The sequence below is a fragment of the Bacillus rossius genome, chromosome 12 (genome assembly GCF_032445375.1).
Source record: "Bacillus rossius redtenbacheri isolate Brsri chromosome 12, Brsri_v3, whole genome shotgun sequence".
Lineage (NCBI taxonomy): Eukaryota > Metazoa > Arthropoda > Insecta > Phasmatodea > Bacillidae > Bacillus > Bacillus rossius.
Genome location: NC_086339.1, coordinates 24,242,569 through 24,263,130, shown reverse-complemented (window position 1 = coordinate 24,263,130; position 20,562 = coordinate 24,242,569). Strand labels below are relative to the sequence as shown.

General features: G+C 38.8%; 1 protein-coding gene across 2 annotated transcripts in view; it reads left to right on the top strand.

Annotated features, from left to right (window-relative positions):
• Positions 1 to 20,562, top strand: part of LOC134537730 (uncharacterized) — a 316,852-nt gene that overhangs the window by 220,926 nt on the left and 75,364 nt on the right. For both annotated transcript variants that reach the window (XM_063378478.1, XM_063378479.1), the window contains exons 4-5: positions 436 to 521; positions 19,800 to 19,961. In XM_063378478.1, coding sequence (XP_063234548.1) covers positions 461 to 521; positions 19,800 to 19,961 — 223 coding nt within the window. In that variant the 5' untranslated portion in view covers positions 436 to 460. The remainder of the gene's footprint in view (positions 1 to 435; positions 522 to 19,799; positions 19,962 to 20,562) is intronic.

Genomic DNA, 20,562 nt, shown 5'->3' with positions numbered 1-20,562 from the left:
CATAAATAATGTCTGGGCAAAAAAAAACCTAAACCGATATTACCGCGAACATTATTTTTGTAGCGATACAGTGGCTTTCGTGGTATCACATTGTTGTGCCTAACACGCCAGCCTCTTGATTTACTGAAATCTGTAAACCATGTAGTAAGTTTGACTACTGAAATCTGTAGTCTAAACTTACCTGAAGAGATCCAAGAAGATCGAAACATGGATGTTTACATTGCTGAACCTTGAGGAGCCTCAAGGCACAACAATGTGATACCTTTAATCATACCGCCAGAGAATTACATCTTTAGTGGCTTTCATGTCAACGTGCCAAATTTTACAGATATTTGTGTAGTTTTTGCATGATTATTTCAGTTATATTTACTAAAAAATATATTTAAAAAATACAGTGAGCGCATTGGTTGCACGAGCACGTGTTCCTTGTTTCAGAAAGCGGACACCCGGTGTCTTCGCCATGAAGACGCTGGCCTGCCTGCTGTTGGTCCTGGGGCTGGCGAATGCCCGTCGCACCCCCGGTGAGCATCCTTGTTGGTTATTGTTAGATACCTGTAAAATTCGCGGATTCATTTCGCGATAGGATAGAGTCCAAATACTTTTGACATTATTTTCCTTCTGTGATTGGGCCACAGTTTATCTGAAGGACTCTGGGCCAATGAAAAATCTTTAACAGAAGAATTAGCTAATCACGACCATTCCAGTCAACAGGTGTTACGAGTCGGTAACCAATCAGCAGATGTAATTTGCACGAGTGCATAGATGATCATGGAGTCTATCCTTTAGGGATTTGAAATCGCGAATTTTACAGGTCTCTAGTTATTGCTCTTTGTTCCTTGTTGCGCTTCCCATTGTATTTATATATATATATATATATATATATATATATATATATATGTGTGTGTGTGTGTGTGTGTGTGTGTGTGAGGGAGTATTTCAGTACTCGCCAGAGACGTGTAACATCTAACCTCAGTAACGAGCAAATTTGTGTTTTCTCATGTCGCAAAAAAAAATAAAACTATGTAGAATTATTTAAAACAATGCCGAGCGTGATTGTGTTTTTTTTTCAAATACAATAATATTATTGACGCGAATCACACGTAGTTACTGCACCCGCCGCAGCTACGACGACTATCGAATCATTCGATTTGCAGATCGAAATTTTAGACTGTATAATCAAAAGGTTCCGATGAAAGAGAAGAAAAAAATATTCGAAAAAAAAAAAACTATAAATCCTGTCTTTGGATCTGATTTTCGACAAGGAATTTTATTAAAATGCTGCCCATTATAGTGAAACAACTCCATATACCTACGCGCAGTTCGATAAATCTATCTTGTTAATTAACCATGATGTTTGATTTGTGTATTTCAGACGTAATGATATACTAAAGTGTGTTCCTAAGAAAATGATAAAATCAGTTTTCACAATAAGCTATGAGGTCTGTCACACTAAGTTTCAATGTACTCGGAATGGGCGCCGTATTTAAAAATAAATAAGAAAAATCATATCAAATAATTCAGACTCGTACACTTTCGAAGATCCCTGGATAATTTGTAATCAGCGTTCTTACTAGATTGTAGGTAGGTAAAATTTTATAACAGTGTGTTCGCCACAAGAATGATTTAATGACGCAGCGCCTCGCTCACATCGGAGTATGAGAGACGATAAGTGATTGGATGATAGTGTAACAATGAAAAATTACGTGAAGGTGAAAACCCACAGGCCACGGCAACGCCCGCCACGTTTGACACTGGCGACAAATCCAGGTTCAAACCCAAACCGAGATTCGAACACAGAACATTTTGGGGAGGGGGGATAGTAATCTGACACTTTACCAGCATGATCCATATTTTGTTCCTTTTTTTTTCAATTTTTAATATGTATTTTATAAAATTTTTTTAGATACTATCACAAATAAAAATACGTCCCCCCCCCCCCTTCAGAAAATCTAACATTCGCAAAAGCAAGCTTGTGCGTGAGTGATACTAGTATCTTTATGCTACGTGCGATTGCTTATGTAATCTACAAAACGGGAAAAAAAGAAATCTTAAAAAAAATAAAAAATAACAAACTGGACAAAAAATCTTAGTATTGATAAATTTTTTTTAAGTGAGAATAAATTTTGCGTTACATAAAGTATTTAATTCATTCAAATCTATATAAAAAAATAAAAATCAAAACTAAAATAAAAGTACAGTACAAGTGTTACCAGAAAAAATAAGTACTTACATATTGTAGTGATATAATCATCTTCATAATCCAGCCAAAGAACGAGGACGTGTTAAGTTAGGCCGGTTTGAATGCACCAGCGACCCAGCGACCGAGGTGAGGGCTGCTCCGAGCACTTCAGAGTCGATATCTATCGGAGCGCACGATCGACCCGCATCGACGAACCTTGGTCGTGCCGTAAAAGGTCGAGCAACCCTCGCCGGGCCGAAGAACTGCGCGCCGTGACCGAGATTAAGGCTTCGAACCCCCCCCCGCGGGGGGGAACTGGGAGCGTCGCCTCGTTGCGAAATGAGCCCGCGAACCTGCCTTGTGTCGCTGACGCCCGTACCGCGGCGAAGACACGCGTGCCGGAACTATGGTACGCATTCCTCGGCACTGTTTTTTTTTTCCAAGTGAAACTTCCTTAACAGTCGGTACGGCGGGTCGGTATCACAGCATAGCGGTCAGGAGGGGTGATAAGTAGAGACCTGTAAAATTCGCGGATTCATTTCCCGATAGGACAGACTCCAAATACTTTTGACATTATTTTGCTTCAGTGATTGGGCCACAGTTTATCTGAAGGACTCTGGGCCAATGAGAAATCTTTAACAGAAGAATTAGCGAATCACGATCATTCCAGTCAACAGGTGTTACGAGTCGGTAACCAATCAGCAGATGTAATTTGCACTAGTGCATAGAGGATCATGGAGTCTATCCTTTAGGGATTTGAAATCGCGAATTTTAAAGGTCTCTAGTGATAAGTAGGGGCATGCATATTTCGCGAAAAGATTCCGAGACCAGCTGAAAGTCAAAAACAATGTAGCGCCGTCTGTGTTCCGTGATTGGGTGGGTTTCTTTCAGGTACATGTCGATTGTTACAACACCAATCACTAGAGACATGCAAAATTCGCGGATTCATTTCGCGATAGGCTAGCATCAAAACAACTATACCTTCGTACCGTTTTCTGCGATTGGCCCACATTTTATCCGGGGAACTGTGAGCCAATGGGAAACACTAAACCAAGAAAGTGCCGAATTACGGACAGCCTAGTTGAGACGTCTCACGCGTCAGTAGCCAATGAACAGGTGTCATTTCGGCGAGTATTTAAAGGACTGTGGAGTCTATCCTGAGTGGCTCGGTGAAACAAGGCGACGACTTCTCTCGCAGACGGCCGCCAATCACAAGGAAGAAACCGCTGGTGCGGGTATACCTTGTTGCAGTCTAGTAAGACGTTCAGGTTTTTTTTTCGCGAAAAATGCCTGCCCCTAGTGATAAGTGTTGGTAACGTGAAGGGGGGAAGGGGAGGGGAATACAGAATAAACAGGGGCCTGTATTTTTTTTGGGGGGGGGGGGATAAATCTGACCGCTCATTAGACTGGAGTAAGGCATGCCTGTCCCACCTGTTTGTTCCATTGTAATCGGCAGACGACTGCAGGAGAAGCCATTGCCTTATTTGGCCGGGCCATTCCACACTGGATGGCTGTGGTGGGTGTGCTGAAATAAAACCAGCCAATAACGAAACACAAAAGGTGATACAAAGTTTTTTAACACGCAGCTGGTCTGGAAAATCTTTTTCGCGAAAAAAAAATGCTCGGGCCTACGAATCAAGTAGAGAGTCGAACAAATGTAATTATCTTCTGCAAGTTTTGCGTCGCCACGTTTGTTACAATCGTGAAACTCAAGTATGAACCTCATTGTGTGCAATATAAGCAATCACATTGCTTGCTGAAAACACAGATGGCAACATTCGCAGCTCCTGATGACATTTTTGCATTATAACACACTTGTTTTCTTGCTCATTTACATACCTACTCACTTGCATATTGCATATTTCCGCACTCGGATAGTTTTCACAAATTCTCATACATTCAGATTCAAATACACCCATCTCTACGCTTTTGTATTTGCACACCTGAAAACATGTTTCAAAATATTTGTGTACTCTACAAATTTCCCGTCTCTCCATATGTGCGGTTTCACTTCTACCGGGCATTGCCACCATTCACCCTCCTCTATCCCTCGCTAAATTCGTTATTATGATTTAATTATAAGTGTCGAAAGTAAAAGGGTTACATGTTGTCTATTCGAAATTTGGTTCTGCTAATATCTCCCCCCCCCCCCCCCCGATAAATGTCATAAATCCAGAGTGTTCTCAAAGTCTTGTGGCACTGCTTTACTGTGTAGCTTCAAACACTGATCACTGAGAGTGAAACTTACAAAAAAAAAAATATATATATATATAGAAAAAATGTATAAAACTTTGAGGAACATTGTGTTCTGTGTAACATAACATATCAAATTGTATTTTAACGTAAAATAAATAAATTTAAAAAAAAAGCGAGCCGTTAAATGTGTTTGTGATGCGGAGGAACTGTTCATGGCAAAATACACATTTGACTTTGAGAATACGATTTATAAAAACTTTGATGTAAACTGGATACGCAGTAGAGGACAATTACCAAGTGCCTCCGGGAGCTGCAAACAGGTTTTGCGAGCCTGGTCAAGGGTGAAGGAGGGGGGGGGGGGAAGTGTTAAGAAGCTTGGCGAGCTCCGTCACTAATGCGACTCGTAATGGACGCGGATGCAAAAGGCGGTAAAGGCGGCGCTGATCGCAGTTCCTGCCCCGGGGGAAGCCGGCGGGACACGTGATGGGCTCCGCACCAGAGTGGGCGTGGCCCGTGTTCGCGTCGCCGACTGGGGGCAGGTCAGTGCAACTCGGTCAAGGACGCTCGCTGCTGCTGCCGCCTCGGCGTGGTCGGCGTAGAGTTGTAGAGTTGGGAAGGGGGAGGAGGGATAGTTTCCCGAGTGGAGATTCTCTACAGCAGGAAAGGCCGATGACGTCATCAGAGCGTGGCCCGTGGGATAACATCTCCCTGGCCAAAAAATTTTAAAATTTCCCTTACTGTTTTCTGAAATGAATCATTTTTTTTTACATGGTTACGGAAGTGAGTAAAGGTAATGGAGTTAACGTATGTAACGTATATTGTTCGATGGCCGCAAGGTTTTCAATTGAATAATTTTTTTTTTAGCCGGTTACTGATGGTTGCAGCAGGGCATGATTACGTGTATCTCCAAATACTTTTTTTTGTAAACGTTTTATACTTTCACATACTTCTGCATATTTTGCATACTTTTTAAATGTTAACTTTTTTGCAATTTTCTTGTTGCGTCATTTTCAAGTGTATTTGGCTGTATGTTATCTGGTTGATGGCAGGCTGTTTCATATAATTTCCCTTCTAAATTATTATCACTGAGAAATTTCCATGACTTTTCCATTATAAGTGAATTCCTTGACTTTACCCCAACTTTACAGACTGTGGACAACCTGGTAACTAGAAGTGTAACGCTCAGGGAGTAACTAAAAGTGCATCGCGAAATTATGTAACATGTATTATTTATCAAGTAACTTTCTGGAAACCACGGATGACTGCAGTAGCGTTCGATGAAACGTTTTGCATTATGGCTAGAGCCCCGGAAAATTCGCGGGTTCAATGACCTCCAGGATAGACTCCAATATCCTCTACACACTCGGGCAAATGCCAACTGTTCATTGGCTGCTGACTTGTGAGTCGTCTCGACTGGGTGGCCTGTGATTCGACACTTCTATGAGTGAGGGTCTCTAACTGGCCCTCAGTCCTCCTGATTAACAGTGAACCAATGACAGAAGCAGCACTAAGGTATAATTATTTGAATTTTAGCATAACACGAAATGAACCCGCGAATTTTCCGGGTCTCTAATTATGGCACACATGCATACTCACATACTTCCGCACTCGGGTACATGCACACGCTCCTTTTACACTCGCATATCTGTACACTCGCATGCACCTTTGTGCGCGAGTTTCAATTATTTATGCGACGTGAGACTTGTCTAACCTTTTGCCGTGAAGTTTCACTTCTGCCGCGTTTGACAGACTCGCACCAATCATTAAAAAATTTTTTTACGATAAAAGTCTTCAATTGTGGTTAATAGGGGTCAATGGCTAAAACCAAATGTGGGTTTTTTAGTCCACTGCGGTGTTATGTCATTTGTTATTTATGTTGATACACAGCTGGAAATGAAAAAAAAAAAAAAAAAAAGGCTTATAGTTCCGGAGAACGTCACCCACCTAATTTCTTAACCAGTTGACAATCTTCATTTTATACGTTTTGCTGTAATTTTTGACTCACGTTTCATTAAATCAACCAAAATTAAGCCCTTTTCGTCCCAAAAAAAAAACAGTAGCCATAATTTCTTGACTCGAGTACAGATATTGCTTAAACCTTTTCCGGAGATGTTTACTAAGCGCCTGTACTTAAACTACACGCATTGCGTATTCGAAGTTTATTATGCCTATGGCCGAGGCGCCCGTTCCATTCGCAGGCGGCGAACTTCTACGCAGATAGGTTAAATAAACTGGTAGAGCGTTGAGAAAAGTGCTTGGAACTGAATAGCAACTACGTGCAAATGTGATGTAGATATGTGGTAAACTAAAACTTCAATAAAACCTTTTTTTCATGAGTTAATTTTTTTTAATGAAAAAGGTACTTACTTTCCGGACACGCCTCGTAATTTTGGGCCCCACCCGCTAGATAGTAATATGTTTCTGACATAGCTACATTGATTGTAAAAAGTAATCCACCAGCCATTATACGTAAACCCACCTGTAAAAATTAATGCACTTCATTTTGATAGCCACATATGTATTTTGGTAGTGGCATACTAGAAATACTGAACTGGCCTACTCCTTTATATAGAATATTTCCGTTAAAAAAAAACAGTAATAATAGATTTTCTCACATTTTAAACCCCTTCTATTAAGCTATTTGACGTCAGTTAGTTAAATTATGATTATAAAGTTAACATTTTGTATTTTAAACTCCCACCCGAATTCTATTAGTTATGGGACCCACCCAACATATGGCGCCAATTGTCACGCAAAACATGGTTTCAGTTTCCACTGTAAGAGTCACACTTCTGTATCTATGGAGGAAAAGAAGGCTCGAGTCGTGCTGGGACTACAATAAGCGTGAATCGCATGACACGAATAAAATAGTTTTCCGAACCAAAATAGTTTCGTCACATACGTAACGTCAGCTTCAGGCTAGCAAATACTCTACATACTCCAGTTTACTTGTGCCACATTTCGAGTTTCATTATTTTTGTTTTTATTTCATTTACAGTTATATCAACAATCTCAACAATAACGTTGAGATCACTGATTATATTTCATGTTGTTACTATGTATCGTGCCTCAGTTATTGTTCGTAGCGACATATACACTACGCGGTTCAGTGCGTAAGAAAGATTTGGAACCCAGCTGAGATCTAACTTGCCAACAAGCGAGTGATCGAAAAGTTGCGCACATGAAAGTCAAACCACGTGGTTAATAAAACTGGATATGACTCAGATACTTACAAGAAGAATGCATTTATAACAATGACAACACGGAAAAAAAAACATGTCTTTACAATACATGCTCGAATTGGCTGCCTCTTTTATTAATGCCTTCGCGAGCACGTTTCGCCATATTTGTGGGCACTTTCAGGAGAAATCCTACACCGATGTTGTTAATCTATGTCGAAACTCGTCAGCCATGCGTGCGTAAGAATGAGTGGCAACATAGTGTGCAACAATGAACATGTGTACGAATGAGTAGCAACATAGTGTTCAACAATGAACATGCGTACGAATGAGTGGCAACATAGTGTTCAACAATGAACATGCGTATGAATGAGTGGCAACATAGTGTTCAACAATGAACATGCGTACGAATGAGTAGCAACATAGTATTCAACAATGAACATGCGCACGAATGAGTGGCAACATAGTATTCAACAATGAACATGCGCTGCTGTTGGGAAAACTCCCTGTCTGCCAGGCAAGAAACAACACAAAGGTACACTGCGGACTTATTTTGACCAAAGTGCAATATATACCACTTCTATTTGAGGTTTATACGCTTGCAGTATTATCTATCGGTGGTCGCTGCTACTAACACAACTTACTATACCACATATTACACCCTTCACTCTTCACTCTCATGTGCGCGACTTTCCTATCACTCTGTAGTACGTCAGTTAGTAGTGCCTGCTGACAAACGCTTCACAGTATCGTAACAATTTTTGTGTGTGTCTTTCGTGCTTGTAGTAAAATAATGGCATAATTATATAACTTACTGTAAACTACACACATACCTAAATAATTATAAGGATTTATACGTCTTGCCCCAGAAATAGCTTTTCATGTAAACACATACATAAATACCCGCATACACTAATTAATAATAACATTTCAAATGTCAGTAAAACAATTACTAAGCTCTCGTGAAAGCGTGAAAAGCCAGTTGAGTGTTGAGCTACACGACCCATATACCAACATAAAAGAGCTCCAAAATGAAGACTAGAATAACTCGTTAGTATCGACTACCTGGACACTGACCGCGTTTCGTAACGCATCTGCATGGTATCAGTTTTGCGTGACGTAACACTCTGGCCCGGAGCAATGGGAACTTTCTCGTGAAATGGGTCGTTGTGCATAATAACCTGTTATGGTTCACTCAAGTTTCCATACTCAACGTTGATCGAGGGAGGGGGAGAGAGAGAGAAAGAGAAGGAACACGGACCTGTTCTCAGTTTTCATCGGATCTCTGATCGGTTTCCCCGAGATGCTTGCGAAAACGGATCGTGTAAGAGCGGACCCGGAAACATACTGAGTTTTAGTCCCCTGACTCGCTGTTACCACACAAAATTGACCCGAAAACCTTGCGTGTGCTTTAATACGATCTGGGCAGCGTGTATCCAGATTCTTAAGCCTGTATCTTTGAAGAATAAGACACTATGTCACAAGAAAAAAAAACACATTTTTCAAGACAGCAGTTTAAAGAATTTTAAACAGTGCCTCACTTATATACGCAACTATCTTATACCCAAAATATGCGAAATTTTTGATATCGTAGATATTATTGTTGCATGCCACTAGGAAGAACGTCAAACGGTGGTCAGGTTTATGGTTAAAAGTGCAGTTTGTCTAAAAGTGGATATAGTGTCTTATGCCTCCGAGGTAAAGAAATGTATTCTTGAAATACTGAATTCTCGAATTAATTAATTATTATGAGCCCGAAACTAGTTTAAGTGAATATGTTTACAGTTGCCATATTTGAAAAAAAAAATTACCGAATTGAGAAGAAAGTGCTTGTCAGGTTAGACAGGAATCAATTGGGTACAGCTAGAATCGATCGGAATGTTGAAGGTCATTAGCACGAGTTCTTAATTGCATGCTCCAAGTTATCAAAACCACACAATAATTCTGTATTGCCACCCACGTACACAAAACAAATCAGTTCATTAATTTTATTTACCAGTTGATTTTTCCACTGCTGAAAGACTCGCTTCGGCCATCTTCTTTACCTACGATTCGATGACGTCAAACCAGCCAATCGCAAGCAAGCGTAGGACACATGACATTCTGAAGTTCTTGCAAAACCTGTTTGGTTTGAATGAAAAATAACGCCGATCGGAACACGTTCGGAACACATGCGACCAGTTGCTGGGTCAAAAATATTCCAATGAGGTGGTTCAGAGAGCCCTGTAATTCAGGCCACGGTTACGTCTGGTGGATGGCAAGGCAGGGCTGTAACGGACTGCACTGGCGGGGGGAAGACGGGAGCACTCCGAGAAAACCTGCCGACCCACAACGCCCACAAAGTTTCCCGCTTGCGAAAATAAAAACGGGTTAGAGCCCCGCCGGTACTCGATCAAGGATCGCCACAGATCAAAACCACCCAGTCATCGTGGTCCCATTTGACTTACTCTTACGACATAATATACCTCAGCCAATTTAGATACGTATGTACACTCTTAACGGGGGTTATACCTCGCCAGCTTGGATTTCGACACATTTAGGCTATATTTATAATTTTGACCTATTTATCCTAATTTGTTTTGGGGTATTTTAAGGCAAAAGCCATACCTCCTAGACATTCTATTCCTTGTTGCAACCACACATTTATTAACAGGCTCTAGTCTGTAAGCGCCGTGAGGAAATAACTCATTACTTCACGTGGGCCACTGCGACTATCATAACCATCACACCGGTTCAAAAATGTTGGCTTCAAACAAGTAGACAAAGCTAAGACCTATGTACGTCGACGCAAAATATTTACCACGGAAGCTTTATTGCAAGCGGCATCAAAAATTTAAAATTTCAAGATGGTGAGGCCTAATGCCTCTTAAGGCCAGTGTCAACACTGTGCGGTTGAACTGTAGCGGTTAACCTCTTCTACTCGGTGATTAATTCTATGATCGATGCTTTTAAATTTACTTAGTGCATGCTTGAGAGGCTTTTTAAGAAAAGTGGCCGAATGAATATTCAGCCATAAAACGGTGCTGAAGTTAAAACCGTATAGCCTAACACCACCACCAATCTAAAGATCATGTGTTCACATTTTTGATCATATGAAGTGTCACTACTAACGTCGGCGTAAGTCCGCGTATTACTAGGGATTGTGATTTATTGCGGTAAAATTTGAGTGTTTAACAGACTCATGTACTCAGTACACATTTGAAATCTTGCTGTTCATGTTAACTGTGATTGGAGTAACGTGTTTTTTCTTTGTAGCGGTGTAAGCAGGTAACTATAGCCGTAAATAAAATATGAAATGTGCGAAAACATAGTAAAACGAAGTTCCTCTTACGATTTAAAGTATTTATTTCATTATTCATTTAACTATAGCCCACACTCTGTACATCAAGTTTCTCACAATTGAAAGTTGTTCTTACCAATGATAATTCTGCCAGTAACATTATTTTTCTACAAAACAGTTCTCATTTTTTTTCCAACATCTCAAAACGAAGTTTTTTAATAAACACATTTACTTCATAGAACTACATAAATTAATTTACACGGCGTTGCTAGAACAAAATAAATCGTTCCATTCACAAAAAAATTACAATACATCAAATTAAAACTGATATACTCTCATTCTTTATAAATCTTACTAGTGGTTTTAGAGCAATAAACACATTTATTCAAGTGTAGTGCATACTTTTTATTTTTTATTTTTGATTAGGCAGGTATTAGAATAACATGCGCTACATCAAATAATATATTACAATAACAATAATTTGAACATTTAACACATAATTTGCTAAAAAAAATTATTTTCCATCAGAACACTCAGAAACTATTTTTAGCATATCGTGTATACAAGTTGATAACACTCCAATAACAATCTAATAGAAATACAAGTAAACCAAATATCTTACACTTCTTTTAAAATCAATGATTTTATAACATAAAAACATAGATGTATTAGTAAACAAAACTAAAGCATATTAAATCAAGCAGGTTCCAATACAACCATCTGATAATATTTCGTAAAATGCTTTTTTTTCCCACGTAGGGGAGGACGGGGCAAGTTGACGAGCGGGGCAAGACGACGAATGACTTAGTTCCACGTCATGTACTAGATAGCACCACCTAACAGACACTACTAGCGCTCCACACTGGTGGGCACTAAAGAATCGCACAGTGAAGCCGCTGCCACCATTTAGCTGTTTGTTAGATGATGTTCGTACATTTGGTCTGACGTAATGTAATTTTCAAGAACTTCGAAGTAATATCTCATGGACAAACAAGTAAGATATTTGGTTATTCAATGCCACACATTATTACCTTAGACAATATACTTTTCTTAACCACTATATATTGTTAACCTTTTATATTTTTTCCTAGCGAAAAAATCCAATACTAATAACATTGCTGATCGGGGCAAGTTGACTGGGGCAAGATGACGACTCGTCATCTTGCCCCAAGTGCTTTTTTACAGTTGTTTCTTAATTGTTCATGCCCTACAGGCTTTCATTAAACAAAATTTATAATTAAAAAGTATTTAGCCAACCTAATTGTATTTTCTTCCTAGGAAATGCCTATTCATGGTGGAAGATTTCGAGAAGTTTTCACTGAAGAGCAGCTAGAATATTTAAGGAACTACTCGACAGAAATGGATAACATGTTTTTTGGGATGAAAAAGCAGCAATGTAGAAGACTTGTCTTTTACTTTGCAGAATATAGTGGAATTTCGCATCCGTTCAATGTGGAGACCAGGATGGCAGGTGAGGATTGGTTGGCTAGTTTTATGAAAAAATGTAAGTTCAGTTTTCGGAGACCAGAGGAAACATCAATTGCCAGAGCAATGGGCTTTAACAAGCCAAATGTTGACAAGTTTTTCTTAATTTTGAAATAAGTGCGGGAAAAACATAGATTTCCAGCTTCTGCCATTTACAATGCAGATGAATCTGCACTTTCCACTGTACCTAATAGGCTACCAAAGGTTATTTCACCCACAGGAAGTAAGAGTGTTTCCATGATCGTTTCGGCAGAGAGAGGAAGAAATGTTACAATTATTTGTTGCATTAATGCTTGCGGATATTACCTGCCCCCTTTTTTTGGTTTTCGCAAGAAAACGGATGCGACCTGAACTTGTGGAAAGAGCCCCTCCGGGAACCGTTGGACATTGCAGTGATAATGGTTGGAGCAATGGAGAAATATTTGTGTTGTTTTTGAAACATTTCGAACTACTTGTGAAACCAACCAGCGAATTTCATGTGCTGTTGCTTGTTGACAACCATAAAACACACGTAACACTGGAGGCTATAAACTTTTGCCGGGAAAATCACATCGTTATGGTCGGATTTCCACCCCACACTACCCATCGTCTTCAAATGCAAGATGTTACCTTTTTTGGGCCATTAAAAACCTATTACAGTCAAGCTTGTGACAACTTTATGGTCACTAATCCAGGGCAAGCCATAACTGACCAAAAAAAATTGGTGAGCTTCTAAGCACTGCTTATTTAAAAGCAGCTACAGTCGGTAATGCAGTCAATGGGTTCCGAGAATGTGAAATTGAGCCTTATGATCCCCTTGTGTTTACTGAGCATGATTTAGCTGCAGCGAACCCCACCGATCATGATCTTGCTATGGAACAAGCAGTTAATGAACATCAGGCAGAGAAAACTGAAGAACCAGGACCTTCAAGAAATGCTACTTCCATTGAGCCAGGACCATTAAGAAATGCTACTCACATTGAGCCAGGACCTTCAAGAAATGATATTTCCATTGAACCAGGATCTTCAAGAAATATTTCTCCGATTGAGCCAGGACCTTCAATAAATACTTCCCCCGCAGCTTCCATTGAGCCAGGACCTTCAAGAAATTCTACTCCCATTGAGCCAGGACTTACAAGAAATGCTACTTTCATTAAGATAGGGCCTATAAGAAATGCTACTCCTGTTGAGCCAAAACTGTGCCGAAGTGTTTTCGATTTCAAACCATTGCCTAAAGAAAGATCATATGCGAGAAAAAGGATAAGTCATTAGCAATGTGCAAGTGTCATCACAAGCTCACCCATGAAAGCGATGCTGGTTCAGAGAAAAGCTCAGAGGATAGAACAAGAACTTTTGAAGCAATAAAGACATGAGTCTCGAGATGCCAAAAAAGGAACTGTTACTAAGAAACTGAAGTTCGATTCTCGAGAAAAATCCAAGAAGCTCCAACTTTCGCCAGGCATGACTTCAGCTCAAATATCCGAAGTGCAGTGTCTTGTGTGTGATGAGATTTATGTCGACCCTCCATCAGAAGATTGGATCGAGTGTTGCAAATGCCACATATAGTGGCATGAGGACTGCTCGAACTTTGAAGGAGGAACATTTGTTTGCGATTATTGTTTATAAAAACACCAACTCTGAATTAGTTATGTAAGTTAACTATTAATTGTAATTTTCAACAAACCAAGCCTTTAATAATATGCCATATATGTAAAAAAAAACATGTAGCAATGTTAAATTAGTTAATATACATTAGTTTGCATTCTAAGAATAAATATGTTTAAACTTGTGCAGAAATGTCATCTTACCCCGTAGTCAAAGTCATCTTGCCCCGGTAACGGGGCAAGATGGCACATTTGCATTATATTTTTAAAAGGGCAGAATTTTGGAGATAATATAGAAATATAGATTTTTCCATGTAGTTACACCACGACAAAAGACTATTCTAATCGTGTGTGGAAAGAAGGAAATCGTATTTCCAAAATTAAAATTATAAAAAATGGCGAACTCTTAACATCGCCAACTTGCCCCGTCCTCCCCTATAACAGTTTAAAATTACTACTGGTATAATATTGTTGTTCAAGATAAGACACTCAAAACTTCATGCAGCTTGAAGGTACTTGGAGAGTTTCAGAGTAGGTTTTCAAGACCGTTGAAGTAAGTCAACACTTAAGTCAATTCGGTTCGCTGAAGTTTTAAATTACTTCAAGTACAATAGCAGCTTCACCGCAGATGATAGCTTCACAGTGTGTCTGGAGGTAAAAAACGAAGACTCTTAATGCGCCTTCAACGAAACTGTATTAACATGACAATGTAGGTCACCAATGAACCCGTTAAGGATAGTAATGTGCGGCGGTTTAGATGCAAGAATCCCCATGCAGTGAATTCTACCGTTTTTTCAGACAACTGTTGGGAAAAGAGCTGGAGCTGATTCGTCACATCTGGTTTCAGATTTTTTTCAAAACTTAGCCTCTGCAACAGTGACGTTGTTTTCCGCAACTTGTCCAAACTGTTTTGTGGAACACACGTTATGAAGGCGAGTTCCAAAACAACTTTGAAGATCCATATTCCAGTGGATAACGTTCTTGAAAGAGAGACGCATGTTTCGGCGTGCATGATTTCACCCAGTAAAATTTGAAACATGTTTGCCATATGAATTAGATAGCCAAGAGTGCTTAGCAGTGCAAAGTATATTGCAGGTCCAAATGTTTCATTGACTAAAATCATTGTTTCAGTCGTATGATAGAGATTTCTTCGCAAACGTTCTAGTTTGCCGGCTAATGCATCGAAAAAGGGCAACTGGTTGCTGTGCGGTGGAACTTGGCGACGCGGATGAACTATGGCACGACTGAGTGCTGGCACCACAGAGTCTAGCAAAGAGATGTGACGTGTTCCCATGCAGGTAGATGAGTTGTTCAGGTAGGCGCTGTGATCGCATAGACCTTCGATATCGTCATTAAGATGATCCACCATTTTCCCAAGCAGATAAACCATATTCAGGTATAGAAGTATCGCCATTAGTGAAATAAAGTACGATAAACAAACTACAAAATATAAAATGTTAAAGTGTTTAGCACTGATATATACATCAACGAAGAAGGAGCCACTGTAAATTATTCCCGAGAAACATAACTGAGTACAAAGGAAAAGATAGACGTGACGATAACTAATCAACGACTTCCGAAGAATTATTTCATCTATTCGGCAAAATTCTCTGAACAATCTGCGGAACCGGGGGGTTGTCGACATTGTGAGGAAAGCGACAGTCGAGACCATGTTCAGAAACAATGAAAAAAATATTGGTACTTTATCTGCGACAAAATCAGTTTCTTCGCCGACTATCACATAAAAGTAAGCGTATATGAAGTTCCCAATAATGAACACAATAGTGTAAGAAGTGCTCTGTAGGATGCCTAATGTACGCTTTCTATACAAATTGTTATTTTCAACTGAAAGGTGGTCTTCTATAGGTGATAACCCCGAAATCTTTAAAACTACGAGAAGTGGCATCGCTGCCGCCTGCAAGCTCCGTGGAGACACCAAAAATTTCATTCCGGCCACAAAAGTATTCCACAGTCAAAAATTTACCGATAGTATTCCGCAGTCACTAATGGACCAATAATATGTCCACAGCGTCTTAAGGTCGCGTCACAAAATTTGTTTATATTCTTGCTGAATGTTCTAACAAAAGCAAACTTACCTAAATCGAAAAAAAAAACACTCCATTACTGCCGAAGTAACAACAGGAGCACCAATTGCTGCCGTAAATGATATCCACCACTGATGGTGAAAATGAAAGATTGAAGCATGTACATCCCATACACGCACACGGCACGAAACTGCTAAGTGATTCAGCCTAATTGATCAGATACGAGAAGAGAAACATTGCCAACGTACCCTATTCATTGTTTTGAAACGCCATCAAATATGAATTCAGCACTTCAATCATCATATGCCCTTGCGAAAAATTGAAATGCTAATGGAACCTGTGTGCAGTATTGATAAAACGAGTTCAGACAAGCACTACACCACGCTTACTATCTGATATCGAACAAAGAGAATAATTATCTCATGGAAAGCTATATCGATCGGTTAGTTCTCGCTTGGTTCGTTTGACACAACAAAGAATAAAATTATTATTACTGACAATCCGTTTTGCATATGGACACTGTGCATATACGATTATGATACGAAAACTACAAAATAGTCAATTTTTAAAGTATCTTTGAAATATACGTCCTTGCGTTGAACGACACCATAGGTGATTCCAACACAGTATAACAGAATAGAAGGAATGATAACTTATCTATAACATCCAAATAAGAATTACGTCCATTCTGCATAATTGTCTAATCAATTTGTATATCCGTGAAGCTGTTGACAATATGATAGTAATGGAAGCATAAAACCATGTAATTTACATTTTACATAAAGCTTTATGTCACAAAGGTTACAAAACATTACAGACGAAAACAAGGGTCCGGAATACATTTAGAGGGAAGTGGGGAAGTTATCGTACCAGCATTTTAACGAAAAACTGAAATCGAATTAGTTACACCGGGGTAAGAGCCGAGTTACTTTTTCTTGTTGTGTTTTTAGTATTCAAGAACCATTACATAAAAATGCATGTATGTAACAGTAAATAAACACGTTTTCAAAGTACGTAAGTTAAAATCAATAAGCGTTTAAAGGTGGTTTTCGTCTCGAATATCGAGAAAAAGCAATTTGTTTATGTAAAAAATATTTGCTTAAATAATGTTCAAAATCACAGATGTTTTTCAATTAAATATTCTGCTTTGACTATACCTAATCCGCTGCCACAACAATAATTAATCAACTTAGCTTTGTTTGTGTTCAAAAGAAAGTAAGATTTTTTTCATTTAACTTTATATTTTATTACTTCAACAATGCATATGTTCAGTTTTGTACTATTTAATTTATCACGTTAAAAAAAATTTTTTTTCTCATTTTGTTCTGTTTTAAATAGTGAACCTTTTTTCGTCATCGAAATGGTTGGTTTGAACCGGCAAGGATTGCCATAAGGTCAGACTACAAGCCAATTAGTAAGCAGACGTTCGCCTTTATGACTTGACTCGTGCAGAGCTTTCGCTCTTATGCAGAAAACATTGAATATGATCTGTGACAATATTCATTGCAACGGAGCACAGAATCGTCATGTAGTATTCAGATTTCATCTTCAATGCAAAATTATTTTCCTTGCAATATTAATTAATCAAAACACCTATTAAACCCCTTTGCCGATTTTTAAAAGTTGTTTAAATGACAATTGACACGCTTGTGGCACGATTCTCGTTGTTTCCTGAGGGGGAAAACAGACGTTTAAATAAACTTAATTTAATTTTCGGACAATTTAAAGCCCTACAGCGAACTAATTCATAGATTCCTAATAATTTTCAATGCATTGTGCTATAATGAAACGTGTTAGCGCTGTAGTAAGATTCCATTGTTTCCCGAAATCTCTACTGGCTAAAGCTGTAATGGATTCTTCACTACAAGCTATGACCGATTCCTAAAACATTTTCATTGGTCTGTGTCATATTTGAAAGTCTCTCGTGACCTCACCATCTATTTAAAATAAAAAATAATTTGACAATTTATGTCGTGTAAGATCTCGCTAATGAGAGCATAAGTCCAAAGGTAATAAAATATAAATTACTACTTTTATCTGTTGTATAGTATCTTGATGTCTCTGAGACAATTAGCCCAAATGACTTAATAAAAAAGACTTTTTTTTATCTGTCAAATTAGATCTCGCTGTCGATGAGGCAATAAGCCTAAAGGAAATAAAAATTTAATTACATTCGTTTATGTTGTATAAGATCACACTGTCGACAAAATGATAAGCCTAAAGGGGAAAAAAAATAACTCTTTAATCTCTTGTATAAGATCTCTCTGTCGACGAGACGATAAACCTAAAATAAATATAAAAAAAGTCCTCTATTATCTGTTGTATAAGTTCTTGCTATTGATGAGACGATAAGCCTAAAGGAAATTAAAAAAATGATGAACTCTTTTATCTTTTGCATAAAATCTCTTTGTCGATGAGGCGATAAGCCAAAATAAAATTAATAAAATTAATGACCTCTTTTATCTATTGTATAGTATCTCACTAGCACCGAGATTATAATCCCAAAGGAGATAAAAAAAAAATACCTCTTTTATCTGTTGTATAAGATCTCGTTGTCAACGAAACATTAAGCTTAAAGAATGTAGTAAAAAGATTTTTTTTTTAATTTATCGCATAAGATCTCTCTGTCGACAAGACAATTTTCTCAAAGGAAATTTAAAAAATAATCTCTTTATCTGTGTCATAATATCTCGCTGTCGACGAGTTGTAAAGCCCAAAGGTAATGAAGAAATAAATGTATCTTTATTTGTCATATAAGATCTCACTTTATATGAAACATTTAACCTTAATAACATAAGAAAAATATTTAATTTATCTGTCACACAAGATCTTATTGTCGGCGAGAGGATAAGCTCAAAGGAAATAAAAAAATTACCTCTTTTATTTGCCACATAAGATCTTGCTGTCAACGAAACATTTTGCCCTAAGGAAATTTAAAATTAAAAAAAAAATATATTTTTATTTTTTATTTTTTACATAAGACCTTTACGTCGACGGAATGTTAAGCCCAGAGGAAAAATAAATTAATAACCTGTTGTATGTGCCGCATAAAATTTCGCTGTCACCCAGAAACTTCGCATGTTAAACACACAGAAATAAATGTTTCTGTACTTTCACAAAAGGAAACAAGTTGCCAAGAAATAGGTTGTAAATACTACAAGAAAGATATATGTAGCTTTGTACAACACGTGGCTATGGTTATTTTTACGTACATGAAATACGTTGTTTTTCGAGATAATTCTGAGCATTTATTACAAAAATTGACGCAATAATTTTATTTTTTAATTGATGTTTTAATTCTAGCGTATTTTTTTTCTTTTGAACCGTTGAAAAGATAATCGAATATTCAGTAATTGAGCTTTATTTTGGTGTATTACGGAAAGGTATACAGGTAACGGTTTAACTATGGGAGCGAAAATACGGACCCAGCGTTGCCGCGAGCACTGTTTCGCAGTGGTACGGTCGTTGTCGTCAGTGGCGTAGCCAGGATTTGTGTATATGGGGGGTGTTAAGAAGCATGCCCCCCCCCCCCCAACCCGTATTAAAGCGGGGGGTCCGGGTGTCCTCCCCCGGGAAATTTTGGATTTTAAGGTGTAAAATAGTGCTATTTATAGCAGTTTTCGGTACTTAAATTTAAATATTGTAATGGTAAAAATTTTTTATTAATTTTAATATGAAATTTGTTTGAGTGATGAATAAGAAATTAATTAAATATTTGGTGCTAAGGGGTGGTGGTGGTGGGGGGGGGGGGGTTGAACCCCTAAATCCCCCCCCCCTTCCCGGGTACGCGCCCCTGGTTGTCGTGTGAATGTGCAGATGTACATGTGTGTGTGTTGTGTCGTGTACCCGCAGGACGGGCGGCGTGTGCCGAGCAGGCGCCCAGCAGGCCGCTGCTGTGCTACTACGAGGGCCGGGTGCCCATCGAGGACAGCGTGTACCCGTGTCTCTGCAGCCACATCGTGCACACCTCGGCCGCCTCAGTCGCCGACGACTTCACGCTGCGGCTCGACCCCGGTGAGTGCTGTCCCCCGACCCCCCAGGCCTCTCTGTGACGCGACTACTTCTCAAAACATCTGGCCACGGATCGGTCTCCGCCACCTTCGGATGTTCCCGTCTTCTTTTTTTTTTTTTTTTTTTGACGTGACAACGTCTAATAAATCGATGAACGCCGGCTGCACGCACGAAAAAAAGGTTGACTCGTTACGCACATTGTCCCGTTACGCTCATCGTACGCTTGCGACGCACCTATCTCTCTCTTCCACTCGATTGGAACGACCATCGATTTGACTTTTTTTCGAGGCACATTATAAACTTGAAACACTCCCATTCGTTTCCTACTTTTTACTATCATCGTCCCATCCTTAACAGAATAACACAGATCGGAAGAAGTTAAATAGCAAAACATGTATAAAAGTTGTAGTTAAAATAATCTCTTCGTTAAAGTAATAAACATATTTCAATTAATGAGTACAAATAAAAGTAAAATTTTCAATTAAATTGTAGATTTCATCTCACTCCTTCTTTGTATCCATACAAAATAGTGATAATTCAATAAAAAATGATTCAATTTCATTCATAAAAGTATGCAATCAATTCATCAATGTTTTGTTATGAC